Genomic DNA, 20,706 nt, shown 5'->3' with positions numbered 1-20,706 from the left:
CAAATCTTCTAAATAAAACTCATAAATTTTTTTGTTTTTGTGTTATTAAAAAATAATATTGAATGTTATGTTGTGTGTTTTATACATTTTAGTATACATATATCAATGAATTAAATAAAGTTTATGGTATTTTGGTAGCTTATTATGGTAAAATATTTTGTATTAGTATGGGACACAAATATGTAGGAAAAAAAAATTAAAATTAAAATTAAATTTGAAGTTGATATATAAAATATTTGAAGAATTTGGAATGGATATAAGAAACATTTGAGTCCTATATATATATATATATATACATGTAAAGCTCTTGGGAATCAATGTACTATATATATAAGGCTTATATATATAAATATTCTTATGTGGTGTGTAAACTTCTGGTAAATATAGACTCTTATATTGTACAAATTTTGTAGCTTTATCATACAGTAAACACACATAACGTTCTAATAATTTCATTCACATATTCTTGTAAATTGAAAAAAAAAAATTTTTGTTTTAAGGTATATACTATATATATATATGTATATATAGGTAAGTTTATACAATTATATGAATGTAATCGGATTTTATATATTTATATATGGCCACAGAATTATTTTGAGAAAAATTTTCGAATCAAAATTTAATTATAAATTTTGACATAAGTAACCTAACAATAACATCAATATTATATAGTAATATTAATTGTTTGTCAAAAATTTTGACGCAGAATTTCATGTTCGTATCACAACCACAAGACAATGTGAAATTTATTATTATGGTATCGACCAATTCCAAATATGTATTGCAGTTTTAAAAAACAATGTTAAACAATATTGATTCAGCTGACTGGAATGCCCAGTAAATTGTTAAACTCTAAAACTCTCTTAAACATCGTAATAAATTTCTTAAATTTTTCTTAAATGTATGTATATATCGAGAAATATGTGTTTAAAATGGTTCATATATTGTACATACACTTACAATACAAAATATGGATGAGAATGGCGCTGTATACAAAATATGTATATGATTTTTAATTTTTACAAGTGTTTAATTATGATGTTGACACTTGAAATTCTCACAAAATTAGTGTATATTTAAGTCTGCAAATTTCTTATAATATTAAAAGGTAATATTTTGTTTGTTTATTATTAAATCTCTATCTTTATTTTTTTATTTAAGAAATAATTCTTGTTATTTTTAGGTGAACCGGTACTGATCCATGAAATTATTAATTTTTAAATATTTTACTTATGATGATGATTTTTAGATTTTAAAAATTTTTATTTACTTTATTTTGTTTATTGTACACGAAGTGTGTTCAATAGATATATGAGATGACAAAAAGAGTCAGTTTAACTTATTCAGCGGCTAAATTTATGATGCTGAAAAATTTTTTGAGTTGCAATGCATGAAAAAAGTTGAAAATGTGTCTAATAAATAACTTTGAATAAGTGGCAATGAAACATAAACTCGAATGTCTGAATTACGGTATTATCGCGATAATATTCAATTCAGCTTATAAATTTTAATTGCTGAATTTTATATAAAAATCGTATTATCGCAATTTCAATCTTAAACACAAAAAAAATGTGCAATATTTAAAATGAGCGCAATTTTAAATGTGTGTAATAAATAACCTTGAATAAGTGGCAATGAAACATAAACTCGAATGTCTGAATTACGGTATTATCGCGATAATATTCAATTCAGCTTATAAATGTTAATTGCTGAATTTTATATTAAAATCGTATTATCGCAATTTCAATCTTAAACACAAAAAAAATGTGCAATATTTAAAATGAGCGCAATTTTATCGAAATATTAACAGTAACAAATGAAAAAAGTACTTTTTGAACAACCTAAATGCTTAATTTGTATATGTTTTTTTAAATAAAAACCAGAAGCTATAGATTATATTCATAAAGAACCAGTTAAAAATAAATAAATAAGAAGAAAAAATTTATATGTACGTTATATGTACATATATGTATGTATAATTAAAATCAATAATACTTTTAAATAATTCAAGTGCGGCTGCGCATACAAAATTTTTTAACCTTTTTTTCTTCTTCTTTTCATATCTTTATAAGATTCATTGAAATATTTAAGATTTCCATATTTGTCATTGACAAAAATTGTGAAAAAAATATGTAGAATTAAAGTATATACGATTCAATAAAGATGGCCTGGCCTGTTCAATATTTTAAAATACTAATTTAACTTCATTTAACAATGGTCAAGTGGTACGGGTTTTTATTTATTTCTGGGCTTTCTTTATACGAGTATACATATAATTTTATTGATTTAATTTATTTGTGTTTGGTTTCACATTGTGATCGCAATAAGATGACGCTCATTCAGTCGCTTATGCATACACTTATTCTTATATACGTAAGTCTTTAGTCTTAATTATTCTTCTACATATTATATTTGTACAAAGGCCATGAAAAGGTAAATTTGTTTTTCAAATACTATGACGAGATTGAAAAAATAAAATATAAATGGGGATTTAAGAAACCTAAGTGGAATTGATTTTTTTAGATTGTTAAAAAAGAATATAAAGAAATAAAATTAAGTATACAATATTTGAAAGAAAGCAAAATAAAGAAAGATGATGAATATAAAAGGAGAAAGAAAGCGAAAAGATTTTTTTGTTTTTCTTTTTGAAAAAAAAAACATAGGTACCTTAACACTTGTAAGCCTGGATTAAAAATTTTCTGAAATTCTCCGCATGCGTTTATTCTATTTTGTTTTCATTATGAAGAGACTTATATGTTTTGTTGTATTGAGTGTACGTTTTTTTTTTTTTTTTACAATTATACGTGTGTGGTTCAAAGATAATGTAAAGGTATAACAATTATTTAACAACAACAGAAATCAATTGCCTCGTCATTAGAGTCAATATGAGCAGAGAGAATTTTTTACTTTTTATTTATCTTTAAAAAATTGCAGCTTGTCTTCTCTATTTTGTTTTGAAATATTTTTTACTGTTGTTGTTGCTGAGCGATTTAATATATGAATTTGAAGATTTCATCATTTTAATATGGAATTTAATATTTTTATTATAATAAATTCTTATATTCTTCTACAATATACCAATAATTTAGTTATACCCATGTACTTTGTTAACATTTTTTATGACATAAATAAATAAAAATTCTGGTTAAGTTCTTTGGCAGAAAAATTATAATTTAAATATTTCCATTTAAGTATTTTAAATTTATTATACGAACAGTATAATCGTTATATTGTAACTACAAAAATGATATTAGTAGATAAGTAAATATTGACAATTTCTTTTTACAAAAAATGAAAAATTGCATAACGTGAGGGGCTATAATACATCTGTACATATTTACATGTAAAGGAACAATAGTATAACAATAATTACATGAGTACATGTTTTTCTTTTGATTTAATATCAAAAAGTGCAGAAATTCAAATACTGAACTTTATATAGAGTTTAACTACTACTAAACAAAAGGCATTTTGAATGTTAATCATAAATGACGAGTTATAGTCGTCACGAATAGATCCACTGTTGAACAACAGTATTAAGTTGTCCTATAATATTAGAGTTACTAAGTTGAAAATTAACCAAACGCTCAACTTATATTCGTATAATGGTGTTCAGCGATGATATTCAGTTTTGCCGCCAGAGAATCTATAGAACTTATTATACCGATGACGGAGACATCACTGAATCTAATTTTATTCAAAATAAGGGTGAACTAATATTATAGTTAGTCGAAATCACTACCCGTATCATTGTCAATGGTGCTCTGGATAGAAATATGTAGATGGTGTTGATTTGAAGAAAAACTTGTTTCCACTGTAAATATTGCTCCGTGTCATACGATGAATGAAATTATTAACTTATTTGACTAATATTTGAAAAAAATTGAAATCAAAATTTTGACATAAATTTGAATTTTGTTTCGTAATTTCGGGTTAATAAAAGTTGAGTAAATTGACGTTCTCAAATATAGGTGGTTTACTGTGAAATAAAGCTTATTGTTAAAATGATTCGTATAAGATAAGCTATGAGAAGTGCACAACAAAAATTAAAGAGTTTTTTGAGTTAACCTGAATGACAAGAAACGCTCTTTTGTTTTTCCTCTTTTGTTTACATTAATTTTCATTAACCGTAATTATTTTTGTGCTACTGGTATTTAAAAGATAAAAAATAATTTATACAACATTCTCTTTATGAATAAATTTTATTTGGTTGCTCTATTTGTGCTTAAACGGTAGCTTAAAAAATATTTATAAATGACACTTGACTCGGTGTATAGTAAAGTTTTGCTGTCGAGTACAATAATTTATCGTTATTCAATAATTTCATTTACTTCGGTATAATTGGGATTTTTTTTATTTTCTTCTTTATTTTAACGTTAATGTGTCAAGTATTTAAATTTTTATTATTTTCAACTATTTATTGACACTTTAACACTAATAGTTGTGAAGATTTATTTTTTAGTATAGTGAGTATATTATTATTAATCTTAATGTATGTGTAATCCAAAGTCGATTAAAAAATTTGTGGCTATATTAATTTTATAACGTTATAAAAGTGTTTTCGTTATACTTGTAAAGTAAATGAATATTAATACTGATGAAGTGGCTCCGGATTTACATATACAAAAAACCGTGTGCAGTCTCTCTCGCTTATTTAACATTATGTCATCATTTTAATCCAGAAGTTATGCAATAAATTGAAACTGTGGTAACATTACACAATAAGTAATTCCAAACGCACAGTGTAGATTTCGGAAAATAACAGATGTATTTTAAACAACAGATCCGGTTATAGATATAATCCATTTTAAAGCAACTAGCGAGTAGAAAAGAATTTAACACATTAGATGTCAAAAATGTCTTCAGTTTTGCATTACACAATAAAAGACTAAATTTAAGAGAATTTGAATCACTGCAACCGAAATAAAAAGCAGACCAACATAGGGCATGGAATAGTAACAAGGATAGTGAAAGTATTTGTGGTAGAGTGATTGTTTAGAGTTTTGGAGTGAAACATACTATTTCAAGCGGGCACGGAAGTATTACAAACAAGAGAAGAAAGCATCTAGACAGATTTACTTTTTGGCAAATACAAGGCAGCCGTGTGGGCGGACAGTTGATTGATTAGAAAGAGTACAGCTTTGAGAACGACGGTTTTGGTATTTGGAAGAGTAACCCGATTTTCTTATTCATGCTTGGAATGAAGAGAATTTACATATATGAAATTAGATATCAGCATAGAAGAAGCAGCTGCGGATGGAAAAATTCTGGCCAAGGAGATATTGAAGTTTGAGCAAAACATTTTGAGACAGATACACGGTGACATTGATACCCATCAACAATTTTTGCCGGGTTTTTCGTGTCTATCTTTAAATAAAGCGAGAAAAATTCAAGTCGCTGAATAAAGTCACTACTACGAAGCAGAGAATACATCCTTCCACTCTTTTTTTTTTAGCCCACGTTTAACATATGATCTCTTTGAGAATCAATAATGGATTTATTATTTTTAAATTATTTAACGAGAAATCAAAATAGAATATAAATTAGAGCTTGAGGGCGAAAATACCAGAATTTTCATAATAAAATTTGATAATTTATTTTGAAAATTTCTTGCAATTTTAAAAATATTTTGCTTTCTTAAGTGTTATACATATATATATTTAAGAAGAATATAAAAGATTTTTAAATATAAAATTTTATATATATTCCTTTTAAAACTTCTTTGTCTAAATTCAATTTATAATAACATAAGATTTTGAAAATACGAGTATATACAATAAAATAAGATGGGGTTTTGTACAAAAAACTCTGTATGTAATGGGTAAGGGTATTTTCTGATTTGGAGTATATAATTTGTATGTATATATATATTGTTCTTAGAAATGGTATTTTTGTATGTACAATATATTATGAAGGTGAAAAGAAATTACATATAAACTTATTATAAAAACTTTAAGGTAATGGAATATCTTATTGTATTAACTACTTTACTAAGCTTTAATTAAGCCATACAAGTTGAATAAATCCTAAACTATATTGTTATTATTGTAAAGTTTTTATGTACAGCAAGTGTATTTTATAAAGAGTTAATTGTATAAAATAAAACAATGGCATTAATATTTTATTCAATTCAAAATAATTATATATATAATATGAACATATATATAATATGTGCTATATATCAAATAAATTATAATGAAATCAAAAAGACAGGTGTATTTATAAGGTGTAAAAGTGTTTTAAAACTTTAAAAAAGCGATAATGTTATATTTAAGTTTTGATAACTCTTAATTATTAAAGTTTTGACAGCTTAAACGTCATTAAACTTGTTCATAAACTTGGTAAAATGCATTTGAAGTTAAGATATTTATTAAAAATATTAATGTTTTTGTGATTGTGTAATTCAAATAGAAGATTGTATGTAGCAAGTAAATGTAAACAATACTTGATAATCATGTGGATTACAGTATAAAGCTGTGTGAAGAACAATTAGTCGGCAATTTATTCATACCTCTGTAGCTCAGTTGGTAGAGCGACCGCTTAGAAAGTGGTAGGTCACTGGTTCGAGTCAAGCTCCTTTAACTCGTTCTTTTGAAAATGTTATCCATCTGCTTTGCAGTTGTATGCACATGTATTAAACTAAAAATAAGTTTTACATTTTGATTTTAAATTTACTTCCATGCATTTGAATGGTTTTAATACACCTCAAATTCATGAAATATACCTATATAGTCTAATCAAAATGAACAAATCGAAACGTACTAGCATTATAAATACAAAAAAACAAAGAAATAAATCTAGTCAATCATAAATGCGAAAGAATATGGAAAATAAGTTCGTTAACTTTTGAATTGTCATTTTATATGAAAAGTTAAGAGAAATCAAAACGAATTCATTCGTAGTGAAGAATAATTATTTACAATTACAAATATATTGAAAAAGCTGATCTAAAATTTTAAATAATGTGAATGCTTCTACTTTCATCAATATTACAAAATTTCTTGTAATATGTCAAAACTTATATTTTCGATAAGTTTGGGCAATGCTCTTAATATATTCATTTTAGTTAGTGCTTATCTATCTCGTCTAATTTAACGGAGAAATATGTTAAAATATTTATATAACAGTTCGTTAATAAAAAAATTCTTGTGGTTACTGGTTAGTAAATAAAAAAAAAACATTTCGTTGAGTTCGTTAAAATTTCTTATTTTATTTTGACGTTACTAATATCATAATTGAGTAGACAAGTTTTTTCTTTAGAAAATTTGACGTTTCATGACGTTTGTTAAGAGATCAGTTTTTTTTTTTTCTAATTTATTTCTAATTCCGAACATTTGTTGTTAATTAAATCTATTTTGCCAATTCATTTAAGAAATGTGGATTTTTTTCGAATTATAGAACATTTTTTTAAATAATTAAAATTATATTTTGTTCGTGTGCACAAGTTTTATTCATCAAATATCTCTTATATAATTATAACCATACATATGTAAAAATAACATGTATAACACCTTAATATAAAAACAATAAATATTTTATATATTTTATTAATAATATTATTTAATATAGTGTGAAATTTAGTTAATATTTTATTCAAAAAATATATATGCATATTCTTAATCCTTATGTAAACGCTTCGTATAATGTTTAGTCTTAAAATTATAATATTTTATATAAAAATATTATTCATTACTCTTATATAATAATTATAATATGGTAAAAGATATTTTAATTAATTTTTTTAAGAAAATAATTAAATAATTCTCTTATACTTATAAAATTCAAAATGAATTAAATTTTATATTTTATACAAACATCTACATATATGCATATACATACATATATTATGTTATTTGTTAATTTATATAATATATATGATATGCATATAGAATTAATACCTTAAAAGATTACACTTTGGAAATATTATGTGCAAGGGCGTGTATGTATATAAATATAATATGTATATTTAATTGTAAATAGTATCAAGATATTTATAATATGTTAAAATGTACCCCTAAAGCAATAAAATGATTTTAAAATATTAAGTATTTGTCACTAGGCCAATTAGTCTTCTTTTTTTTTTTTTGTTGCTGTTGGTTTGTTGCTGTTGTATAATACTTATTTTAATATTATATGAGTTTTAAATTATATGATTAATTTTCAAAGAAAAATACTTTGTTTATTGTATATTATAATAGAGTACTTATTACGTATGTAGGGATACCCACACATTTATAAATTTATACATATGTATATAAGTAGTGTTGTTATATTAAATTGAAAGTGATGAAAAGGATGCCCAGAAACCTTTTGAATAAATCCCTTTGTATATATAAGACATATTTTATTTGATGTAAATTTTATATTTTTTATACATAATTACACTTAATTTATATATAAATAATAATGTACCAGTAGCAATGAAAAATAACGGGTGATTTTTTTTGTTAAATCAATTTCTTGTCAATGTCAAGCTGACTGAGTTTGATTTGCGTGGAGAGACTGACGTTCTAAAAAATGTTTTCAAATATTGATAAATATTTAATGCATATTGAATGAGAATGTTTAAAACACTAGCTAAAATATTTCAGATTTCGAACTTGCTTTGAGCTAACCGGTGAAATTATACGAGACGACATTTGTTATTTATATGAGAATATGTCAAATCTGACAACGATTACACTTTCGGGATATGTGTAATGCTCATTTGTTGATATTCTGGTATGTGAACGCATACAAATAAGTCGAAATGGCATTTCTATATAGAGTGAATTTTACTTCAAACGTATAAGAAAATCCAATTTTCCACTATTATTTTTTAAATTTTAAAAACTGAATGCTTAAAAAACACCCATTATATGCTTAGGTATATTATGTAAAATCTATTATTTGATTAAAAAATTGATTTAAATCCTTATTGAAATGATTATCATATTTATCAATTCTATTTATATATATATATATATATTTTAATGGTTTTGTAAAGCTAAAGAATTGGCACTCTTACAAATTCTTAATTTGTTTACGACTATACCTAACGTATTTATTTACGCAATGTACGTATACCTAAACACATACATTATTTTCTATTACATTTATTACATTCGTATATTTCATTTGGGTTTGATTAAAATGTCATTACGCATCCTTAATATTAAAAGTAAATAAAGTACTGATGCCGGTTTTTTTTTTCGTTTTTATTTTTGTTATAAGAAGAAATTCTTTATTTTTGTATTTGAACGCTATATTTTAATGTTTTCTATTTATAAGGAAAAATTTATAAGGATTTTCTGGATGATATTGAATATGTAAAGGCGCAGTGTTTTGTGTTTTTATATGAGAAAAATCCTTCATACGCACTGCAAAGGTTTCTAATACGCATTTATATATGTTTGTGTATATGTACTTAAATATAATCGAACATATGTGCGTATAAATTTATGTATAATAGGTATGATACCAATTTAACTGCAGTAACAGATTTCGGAAATTATAGAATGTTCTTAATTTAAATGTAAAACGAGAACAGAAAGAGTTGAGTGTTAAACGTGTCACAAAGAAGTAATTTTATAAGTTGCAAGTGTACAACCATTCGTCACAATAAAATAGAATGTGTTAAATTTGGTCATTGCAACTTAAATATTTTATCTGGGATAATCAAATTATTCTTGAAGCTACACAAACCATTGGCTTGATTTTCTACAAACTAAATAAGAATTCAGTCATTGCCTTCTAAAACACAGAAACACGCGGCATCAATAAAATTCAGCAATTCATACTGAAAAGCTGAATTGTGTAATAACACTGAATTACTGCATTTGGAATAGACAAGCAATTGTTTTATAGCATCATAAACGGAATGAAAATTTGTCAAATCAAATCATAAAATTTACCCTTCCATAAAAAATGAAAAACAAAAATTATTTGTCAACTATGTATTTTTGTTGCTACTACACTTAATTATCATTTATGTATCGGATAATTTTTGTAAATTATCCTTAAAATAAATAAATAAAATGCTCCTTTTTTTTATTGAAATTGAAACCAATTAATGTACACAGATTTGTTTTTGTAATGTTGTGTTTTATTTTTGATTTAAAGAAACTCTGTTGGAGTTTATCATTAAATTAATAAAACAACCAAAGAATTTGTTATGGTACTTTAATTGAAAGATCTTTATAGTTTTATAATATGCTAATGGGCTTTATAATGATAACAATATTTCTGAATAAAATCAAAGAAGCAATAGAAAACTAAACAGCGGTGTGCAATAATAAAATTTTTCATAATAGATTTTAGTTTGCTCACAACATAAAACACATGTAGATTGACAAGGATTAATTATAGATTAGAATCTATAATTCAAGATTTTTAACAGAAAATTTTTATCAATTGCAAAGTTTTTAACACATTGCAGGGAAAATTTCGAGAATACTTGCATTAAACTCTGTTTTTTACATGTAAGTAAAAAAGGATGGTTTAAACGACATTTTTACTCTTTGAAGGCTCTCCAACCAAAACAGAAATTTTATAGCTATTCCTCATTTACTAAATTCTAATGCTGTGTAGTTAAACTGGTCGAATTTAGGGCGATATTCGCAGCCCATACTATATATGTTCGCCATTATAAGGAGTAATATTATTAGCATCTCTAACAAGACAAAACTTTGACTACAATTGCTGATTTAATACCATTAATGACTGTTAATGTATTAAATTTTTCAATAACATCAATAATGGGAAGTGCCTAAATTACCAGATGAATAAAATTACAAGATATCACTAATTTAAGAGGTTCCTCTGATTTGTTTTCTGCGGAAGAGTTTTGTCATTAACATTAGAAATGAGATTATGGTGGTTGTCAGAGAGATAGATTATTCACACAATATTTTTTCGATTGGAAATTTTAAATGTTTCACATTGGTTTATTTAATTTTTAAAAAAATAAATAAATATACTCACTTCAACTCTTTCTTCTTTAAGATCAACTTTAAGTGCTAATTGTTCTCTTAATACTACATCAGGATAATGTGTTTTATCAAATGTTGCTTCTAATTGTTCTAATTGTTCTTCTGTAAAAATTGTACGATGTCGACGTTTTCGTTTTGGTGGTGGACCATGACCTAAATGACCATTATGATGATGATGATGATGTAAATTACCATGAGTAGCTGCATGTGCTTGCATTTGTGCGGCTGCGACATGTGCAACAGCAGCTGCATGAACATAATTTGGATAAAAATTTGGATATGCAACTGAAATTTACAAAAAAACAAAAAATTTAATCTTAATTATATTTAATCTAGGTTTGTTCAACATTTAATTAGATCATTTAAAAAAACAATGTTTTCAACATAACAAAAACACGAAAAAAAATAAAAGCAAAACACAAATAAAATTTCGCTCATATTAAAGAGGATGAGTACGGACTCGACAAATCATAATGAACGAAAAAGAACCCTTTTAACAAAAAATAGAATTAGTCAATTTTTCAGAAAAGTGATTAAAAATATTTCTTTTGATTAAAAAAACTCTATAAAAACGTCAACTGGTTAATTGATCACGAAACTTTATACGAAAATTTCATTACTAATATTCAAGTGTCAATTAATTTCATTTTGAGAAAAACTGCTTTAAAATTTGGAGTAAAAAATTTCTCTTTATAACAGTATAAAGTGATGTATGTGGAACAAAACAGATATTCGATTTCTTAGGAATTAATAGAATTATTAAAAAACGGGTAAGAGATTCTAAAAGAGGGCATTTTATTACCCTATAGGATCCAATATTTAAGTTATACAGTGCAAAAATGGCGTATATTTATGTACTATTTAGATGAGTTGCCGTTCAGAATTTATTAGCACCACGGTATATCTAAATATAAAGCTACATTAAATTTCATATCCATGGAATTCTATGGCATTAATTAAAAAATATTTGCCAATGTTTCAGCATTTTCAAGAAATTACAGGAGAATAAAAATATTAATGTTCAAGCATACGAAACGCATGAAAATGAAACTTTCGAAAACGAATAATTAAAAAAAACTAGAATACCGAATGAAAGAATGCTGGAACACCAGCTTTTGCATTTCGGAGAATGTAAAAAATTTAATTCTATTCATATCCTCCCGAATGCTCGAACGTAGAAGATTGTATTTAAAAATATTTTACAAAATGTATAGGGAGAGATAAGTATAAAATTATATTCCTTAAATTTTAAATGTATAATAAAAAAATTTCGCCTTACAGAATAAAATCCTAACAATTTTGTATAAATTTTTAATTTACAAGCATTACAAGGCTAAATATTAATATAAAATTTTATTTTTATAAAAATTTATTTATAATCCTAAAAGTATGTAATAAATTATTAAGTGTATATATACATTGGTATATGTATATAAAAATGTACGAATCTACATTGAAAATTTTACCTTGTAACCTAGTATATACAGTTTAGTATGCATTTACATAAAATACAAGGCACTTCAAGTTCATTAAAATTTTAAAATGCTTAAGTTGTAAGAATTTTCGATTAAAATTTCAAATCGATTTTTTTTATATTCATTTACAGCACTTTTCCAAAAAAAAAATTTTGAAAAAAAAAATCTTTGTTAGTTTTACTTTGTCCGTCCATTCTTGGAGTTGCTTACAAAACTTCCACTAACCTTAAGAAATACAGCTGACATTTAAAATTTCTTTCCGTAGAAGAAAATTTTTAACCAATCTTCTCTCTTCTAAATCTTATAGCCCCTTAAAGTCATAAAAATTCCATTTTGTGATTATTTTTTATAACGGAACCACAAACATTTTTTAAATTCTGCCACGTAGAAAAATAATAGTTGGCTTTTTTTTCACAATGGTATAGAGCATAGTTGAGTATGGAAATAACAAAATCGCCACTGAAATTAACCGTTATCTGAAACCCTTACTTTTTCAAATTTTTGGTTTCGATCTTTTTCTGGACTGTAAATTATAGAGGTCTGAAATTTATTCAGAAATATAAGTTATTTTTTTTGGACGAACATTTTTTTCCACTTTCAACATCTCTTAAGTAATCGCGGCTCGAAATTCGTAAAATTTGTTCGTATATTTCCGAAACTGCAAACTTTTTTCCTTCATTTTCACAAATACAAAAAGCTAATGGTAAATGTCATATGCTATCATAAAATAAAATTATTTTTCATAACTCTCACAATTAACACTTGAGTGCGACCATTATGTTAAAACTTGTTTCAATTTTTTTTTCCTTATCCTAAATATATGCAATAATTTTAAATATTTTGGTATATGAGAGAAAGGAATTTAAAATGTAATAAATTGTTTTTGAGAGCATTATTTTCTCTTTTTCAAGGGAAAAGTGCTATTTTGCAAGCTATTGGTTTGTTCCAACTTTATAATTCTTATTCTTGGAATCAATTTAAAATTTAAACATCACTTTAATACTCAAAAATAACTTATTGAATTTTTTTTCTTTTTTTTTGGTAAAAAATTATGAAAAAATCAAAATAAAAAATACTTAAATATTTTGTTTTTTTGAATTTTTTTATTTTTTTTTTATTTTTGATTTTATTATATTAAAATATAGCAATAAATGCATGACTTATTTTATATACCATAATTACAGGAGGCAGAAAATCAATAACTCGATGATGGATTTAAATAAAAAAATATTTTTTGAAACGAAAAAATAAACGTAAATCTTAAAAATACCTACACATAAAAAAAAAAGAAGAAAAACATGAAAATTTTAACTAAAGAAAATTTGCATTTTAGAAATTATGAACGGTTCAATGAAAGCTGTTTATCCTAAGGGTCATATTTACTTATTATATATATATACATCTACGTACAGAATTATTTTTTCTCAGATTTATAAATTTTCAATAAAATTTTTTAATAAAAATTATTAAAAAAACGAAAAAAAAGAGGCAAAAAAAAAATATGTAAGTTGCGGTTTATAATCGCCTTAAAACGGCTGGAAAAATTTTTTATATTACAGTATAAAAACATTAAAGGATTTCTAGATTTAGATTTACACAAAAAAAAAATGGAGAAAAAATCCTTATTTTATATACTCAGGTTTAATGAGCAAATAAGCGTAATAAAATAAATTTTTTTTTTATTTACATAAAAAATCTTAAAAATAAGCCTTATACAGAGAGAGAGAGAGAGAGAGAGACTTAGATCGGGAGAATGGGAGAGAGTAATATTTTATTTGTATTTTATAAAAAAAAAATTATGATTTCTAAAATGTTGACGATAAGTAATGCTCTTAATCTTAAAATGAAATATTAATTTAAGGTGAAAAATTTTATTTTCTTCAAAAAAATAATAATTTTGTAAATAAAATTTCCTTTTTCTTTTTTTTTTTAAATAAAATCTTTATAAAAAATATATCCGGATTTTAATCAGGAATATTAAAATTTTTTATATTTGTATGTATGCATGTGCTGGATTTTATTCAAAATGTTTTATTACAAATGTATATACGGTTGTCAAATTTTGTATGAGGCAATTATTCATACAAAATCTTGGCAGCTGATAAAAAAAAATAAAATTATATTTGAAAATAAAAATGATATTAAAAATATTGTTTGAGATATATTTGATTGAGTAAAATACGCTATGGATTCACAAAATACAATGCTATTTTATGCCAAATTTTAAAAACTTTTGTATAGAAGTTCAAAAGTATAATTGAAGTAATACTATGAATATTAGGCTCTTTTTAATGAGTATTTTAGTCGCAAATTCATAATTCATAAAATGGCAAGAACTATTTAAGTTTAGTTGCCCTCCTGGAGTATAAAAAAAAATTTACAAGTTTTGTAACTTAAACAAATTTCATGCATGTCATAAATAAAGCAAAAACCAAACAAAACCAAAAGCATTTTACGATTCTCGGAATCTAAGACCTCACAACACCTGGTTTTAATTACAAAGGAATATTTGTCGAACTATTTTTCGACGATATCTTTCTTTTTTTTGTCAATGCGTGGAACTTCATGATCTCGTAAATTGAGCGACTTTTTCGAACTTGAGCGAAAAAGTCAATTGTGCCGATTTTATACTTCTATTTCAGTCAATTGATTTTATCTCTCCTAAACTCACACTTCCAACTTTCTTTAATTTGTCAAATAACATGTATAATAATAGACAAACAGTCAGAATGACAGACAGACTTATACTTGATCTCTTTAACATATTTTTTTATGTTGTGGTTCAATATACCACTTATATACCATTCATTGGGAATATTAATTCGATATATATATGTAAATTCATATATTTTATTTTTTCGAGTTAAATGTTATACTGAAATTTATCAAACAATAAAACATAATATTATTTTACTTAATTTAGATAATAGTTACAATATAATTAAAAAATTCATCAGAAATAAATTGGAAAGCGTTTTAATTATTCTTTCCATCTCATGAATGTTTTATACAAATGCTTTCCAATAAATTTAATTTAAATGAAATAAACTTATTTAGAATGTTTTTAACTTAAATTTTATTAGTGCTTCAAAAAATATTAAATTACTATATATACCAAAAATTAAACGTGCTATGGGAAATAGTTTCGGGAATAATTTTCTATTCACGATTAAATTGCATTAATGTGAATGGTTGTTAATTTGAAAAATATTTTTATTTTCCATGAAACCAAAAGTAAGTGTGTACGATTATTGTAAACAATAAGAAATCTATCTATATATAAAATAAATTTTTCTCTCATGAAGCAACACTATACGTTTTATATAATATCTAAGTTTTTAGGGTTCATTCCTAATAATAGCAAAACTATACAATTAGAAATTGAATAAGAGTAGTTATGCGAGGTGCCACCATTTTTCTTCCACTTACACGCAGGTTATTTCGAGTACAATAAGAATTGTCAAACAATTCTAAGAACTTTTAGAAAATTGAGGAATTCTCTTATACAGTTTCAATTGTTATATACACGCTGTTGCAAAAATTAATTTTAATACTTTCAATAAATAAGATTGAAGGTTTGTACAGGTCACAAGAATTATTAATGAATAGCAAAAATTTATTTATCAGCTAAAAAAAATTACTAAAATAAATAATTATTTTGAGTTTAAAGATAAAAGTTTCGATTTGATGGTGTCACAGAACATGGTTCAAAAGTGTATTTGTGTTTGTTTAATCATTTAATTTATAATTTCAATGGGTAAGCTTTGCGGAAACCTATATATGACCTCATGAACTTTTTGACCTCATCATTTTTACATTCTGTTTAAAAACTTATATTTTATTTGAAGCTTAAAAGTACTTGCAATTTTAAATATTTAATTTTCAATTTATTTTTAGTTAAACAAATTAATTTCGATTAGAATATTTGCATAGCAAGAAAATTTCTGTAATACATAGTAAGTCTATGACAATGTTAAGAAGTTTGTTAAGAAAATAATTATTGAATAATAAAGGGTTAAAAGATTAAGATTAAGTTTGTATTTTGAAATTTGTTTTCCATAATTTCGATTAGAATTTTTTCAAGTATTATCACATGTTTCACAACTATTATCCATGTTTCGAAACATTTTAAATGTAGATTTCCGCACGCATTACAAAACCATAGACAAATTAATATTTTAATTATTAATACACTTTTTATATTTTCTTTTATTAAAAAAAAATTATAAAAACGCTGTAGGCTATAACAGTTCTCCCTCTAAAAAAATATTGTTCTGCGGATATGATTATATGACCTTATGTTCGTGTATAGTATATAGTTCCCACATATTATAAAGTGAAAAATTATGAACACGATATAATCAAGTGCTCAGGCGGAAAATACTTGCGGGAGAATTTGAGATTATTATTACTTTTAGTGTAATTTATACATACTTAGTCCTTCAATATTTTGCATTTAATTAGAAAAGTGCTTATATTCTTAAAATTATTCGTAGAAAATACACTTGTACGTTATTACAATTCTTATTTAATTTTAATTATAAAATTTCAAATTATTCCCGGTTAACTTGAAAGTACATACTTTGTGCATGGAACATTGTTCTATATATAAAAGTAAAAGCTACTCCGGAATATACCAGAATTAACGTAGGTAAGTATATGAGAACTATATATAACGTGTTACATATGAGAGCAAATAAAAGTGTTTTACAGAGTTAAAAGCATTTTTAATGCAATAACTACACAGAATTTTTGTGTAAGCATACAAACTTGAAAGTGTTTACGGAAGAAACTCTCGCCCAATTGACTATAAACTCTTAAATTACCGAAATTTAATCAAATTACAATTAATTATATTTGAGATTCTTAATAAGATGCTTTTAGAAAAAGGTTGCATAAAATACGAACACTGGCTATAAAATTCTTATAAATATATGTACATACATATACAAAAACAAACCTAAAAAATCTGATGTTGATGCACCAAAACTTGATGCAGCAGCTGCAGCTAAATGTCCAAAATGTAAACCAGGATGATGTAACATTGCTGCTGCAGCTGCTGCACTTGTTACTGTTGATACTGTCGCTGATGAATGTTGTTGTTGTTGTTGTTGCTGTTGTAAACTATTTCTTTGTTGTGTATTACGCATTGGACTATTAGGTAATGAATTATTGCTATTTGGTGATAATGATGGCGGACTTTCACTATTATTCCTTTTTATATAATTATTAATATCAACACAACGATTTGAACTTGCTAATATACTATCAATTGTAAATAATGAATTTGATGAAACAATTGATGATATACCACTTTTTGTTTCATCACATACAATTTTAATATCATCTGATGATGAATTATTTGAATCTTTATCAATTTGATTATCATTATTATTATTATAATTATTAATATTATTATTATTATTACTGTTATTATAATTATGATTTTGATTAATTTGATTATGATGTAATAATAATGGTGAATTATTATTATTATTATTATTATGGTGATTTTGTTGCTGTTGTTGGGATGACAATGATGATGTTGATGATGATGATTGCTGTTGTTGTTGTTGTGATGAATGATTTTGAAAAACATTTTGTAATCTTTGATTTAAATATTCACAATTTTGTGTATTTAATAACATTGCTGTTGTTATTTTATTATTAATTATATTATTATTATTATTTAAAATTGGTGTAATAAATTTATTATTTATATTATTATTATTTAATAATAATTTAGGATTAATATTAATTGATGATATATTATTATTATTATTATTATTTATATTAAGGTTAATAATATTATTATTAATATTATTTGATAAATTTAAATGATTTCGTTGATTTGTATAATAATTATTAATATTTGAAAATTCGCTGTTATTATTATTATTAATAGATAAAGGTGTTATAATTTTATATTGCTTTGAATTAAATGATTTAGTTTCAACCATAATTTCATTAATAAAATTAAAAAATAATTAATTATTTTTCAATTATATAGTTGTATGAATATATATACATATATATATACGAGTTAAATTTTTAGTATTTAATGTTAAAGCTAAATTAATTTTAAAAAAATTATTTTTTTACAACACAAATTTTGCAAAGAGATTAATTCTGCATAATTTCATAAATAAAATTTATTTTCCATATATTTTTTTTTAATAATTTTTTATAACTCGTCTACACTAATTATATAACACAAAATTGCTATGTTGAGTAAATTTTAATTTAGCTATTACTCTCATTTCTTAATAATCTTTATATAAATCACTTCTCTATTTCTTTGCTCTTATTTTGCTTTTTATATCCCTTAAATAATTTACACAAATATTATTAAATTTACACACGTTTATTGTAAATTTTCCCGTTTTCTTTATTATATTTTAATAAACCGATTTATTATTTATTTAAAAATAACAATCAAAAATTACTCAAAAAAAATTCTGTTTTATTTTTTTTTTTTGAATTTTAACGCCTCTCCGAAAAAAAACAACCTTACTTCATCTAAAAATTTTTAATAACTAAAACTTTTTTAAAATTATTATCTTTGCATTATCAATGATATACTGAGTGCTATACTATACTACACCACTTCGATGCTGCTGTATAATAATATAAAAAAAAAAACAATATACACAAGTACGAGTATAACAGCTAAAATTATTATATTATTTGACATTGCCACGCCTTTACTATCTACATATATACACATACATATACACAGGCAAGTATGCCGTAATTATTATCTTATATTCTTTAGATTATATTTTAAGTGTTATATGTTTACAAACCTATATACACTTTAAGTTTTTATTTCTTTCATACAATTTACATATACATATATATATATATATCTATTCTTTTCTGTTATATGCATGATAAATGAAATTGTCAACATCTTATCCTCTTAAGATTTCGAATGAATGTTAAAAAATACAAAAACAGAGAAGAAGAAGAAAATTATATTGGAATTAATTTAAATTTAATTTTCTCATACACAATTACATATACATACATATTTTTATATTGTCATTATTTATATTCTGTTATACACATAGTGTAAACACAAATATATTTTTTAATAAAATTTAATATAAATTTGAGATGACATTTAATGATAATAATAATATAACGGTATATACAAATGGTATTTAAAATTAAATAATAAAAATGACAATTATTATTATAGAGTTATTATTGACCAAATAAATAATTTAATATGCTAATATTGCATATACATATGTGTTAAGTAGTATAACAATCTTTAATTGTGGTAGTGTTAAAATTATAATAATAATATGAAAAGAATAAGAAGAATAATATAAATTTTGTAATATAAGAATAATTATTTTCAATATGGAGGATTTTTTGTTTTTTGTATAAGAAAATTTTTGTTTTTAGCTCCACCTATATTTCAATTTCATTTATATTTTGACAGTTTATTTTCTTTGTTCCTATATTTGTGCATATACATACATTTAAAGTAAAAGGAACAGATGAAATTTGAAACGTAAGGACTTTTTGTTTATCTGTTCTTTTTTTTAAATTTTACTCATGTTTTATTGCTTCCTTCCTCTTTTTCTAATGTGATTGTATACATAACAGATGGATATGTGCGTTAATGTGTGTGTATGGTTGTGTTTTAAAATATTTAAAATAGAAAAAACTTGGGAAAAAGAATAAATAAGAAAAGAAGGCGTTTGCACGCCTGTTATCTTCCGAATTTATGCTATTTCTATTTTCTGTTTTTCTTTTTGTTTTAATTTATTCACAGTTCGTATATAATTTTTGTATAAGGAATAACGCGTATTTAAATATAGTGTGTTTACTTGAATTTTATTTTCTGTTGTTTCTTCTACATTTGTATTTGTAGTTGTGTACTATATATGTAAGTGTGTGTATGTATTGGAATTATTTACATCTATTTGGTTTTTTTTTGTTTTATTTAATTCTAAATTATATAGCTGTTTTTTTCCAGCTTTTTTTCTAGCTTTTATGTGACAAATTTATATATATATATATATATATATATATATATATAAATATATATATATATATATTATAAACATTTTTATATGTACAGTACCTATAATATGTGTACATTTAATAATAAAAATAATAAGTTAAGAAGTAAAAAAGAAGAAAACAAAAAAAAATTAATAAAAGAGAAAAGGATTTCTTATTTTAGATTTTAAGTAGATAATAATATAAATTAATACCTTTATATTTTAGATATATATATG

General features: G+C 23.8%; 1 protein-coding gene across 1 annotated transcript in view; it reads right to left on the bottom strand.

The window, feature by feature from the left end:
• The window catches only part of LOC129615890 (homeobox protein goosecoid-like), a gene marked incomplete at its 5' end in the record, with an annotated part of 36,325 nt that extends 18,223 nt beyond the window's left edge, over positions 1 to 18,102 (bottom strand). Inside the window, 5 exons of the mRNA XM_055531299.1 lie at positions 10,966 to 11,258; positions 17,409 to 17,498; positions 17,574 to 17,713; positions 17,782 to 17,816; positions 18,049 to 18,102. Of these exons, the coding sequence (XP_055387274.1) occupies positions 10,966 to 11,258; positions 17,409 to 17,498; positions 17,574 to 17,713; positions 17,782 to 17,816; positions 18,049 to 18,102 (612 nt within the window). The remainder of the gene's footprint in view (positions 1 to 10,965; positions 11,259 to 17,408; positions 17,499 to 17,573; positions 17,714 to 17,781; positions 17,817 to 18,048) is intronic.
• Positions 18,103 to 20,706: the final 2,604 nt, after the last annotated feature.

The sequence above is a fragment of the Condylostylus longicornis genome, unplaced genomic scaffold, assembly GCF_029603195.1.
Source record: "Condylostylus longicornis isolate FDR11 unplaced genomic scaffold, ASM2960319v2 ptg000153l, whole genome shotgun sequence".
Taxonomy (NCBI): domain Eukaryota; kingdom Metazoa; phylum Arthropoda; class Insecta; order Diptera; family Dolichopodidae; genus Condylostylus; species Condylostylus longicornis.
This window is presented reverse-complemented; position numbering and strand designations above follow the sequence as displayed.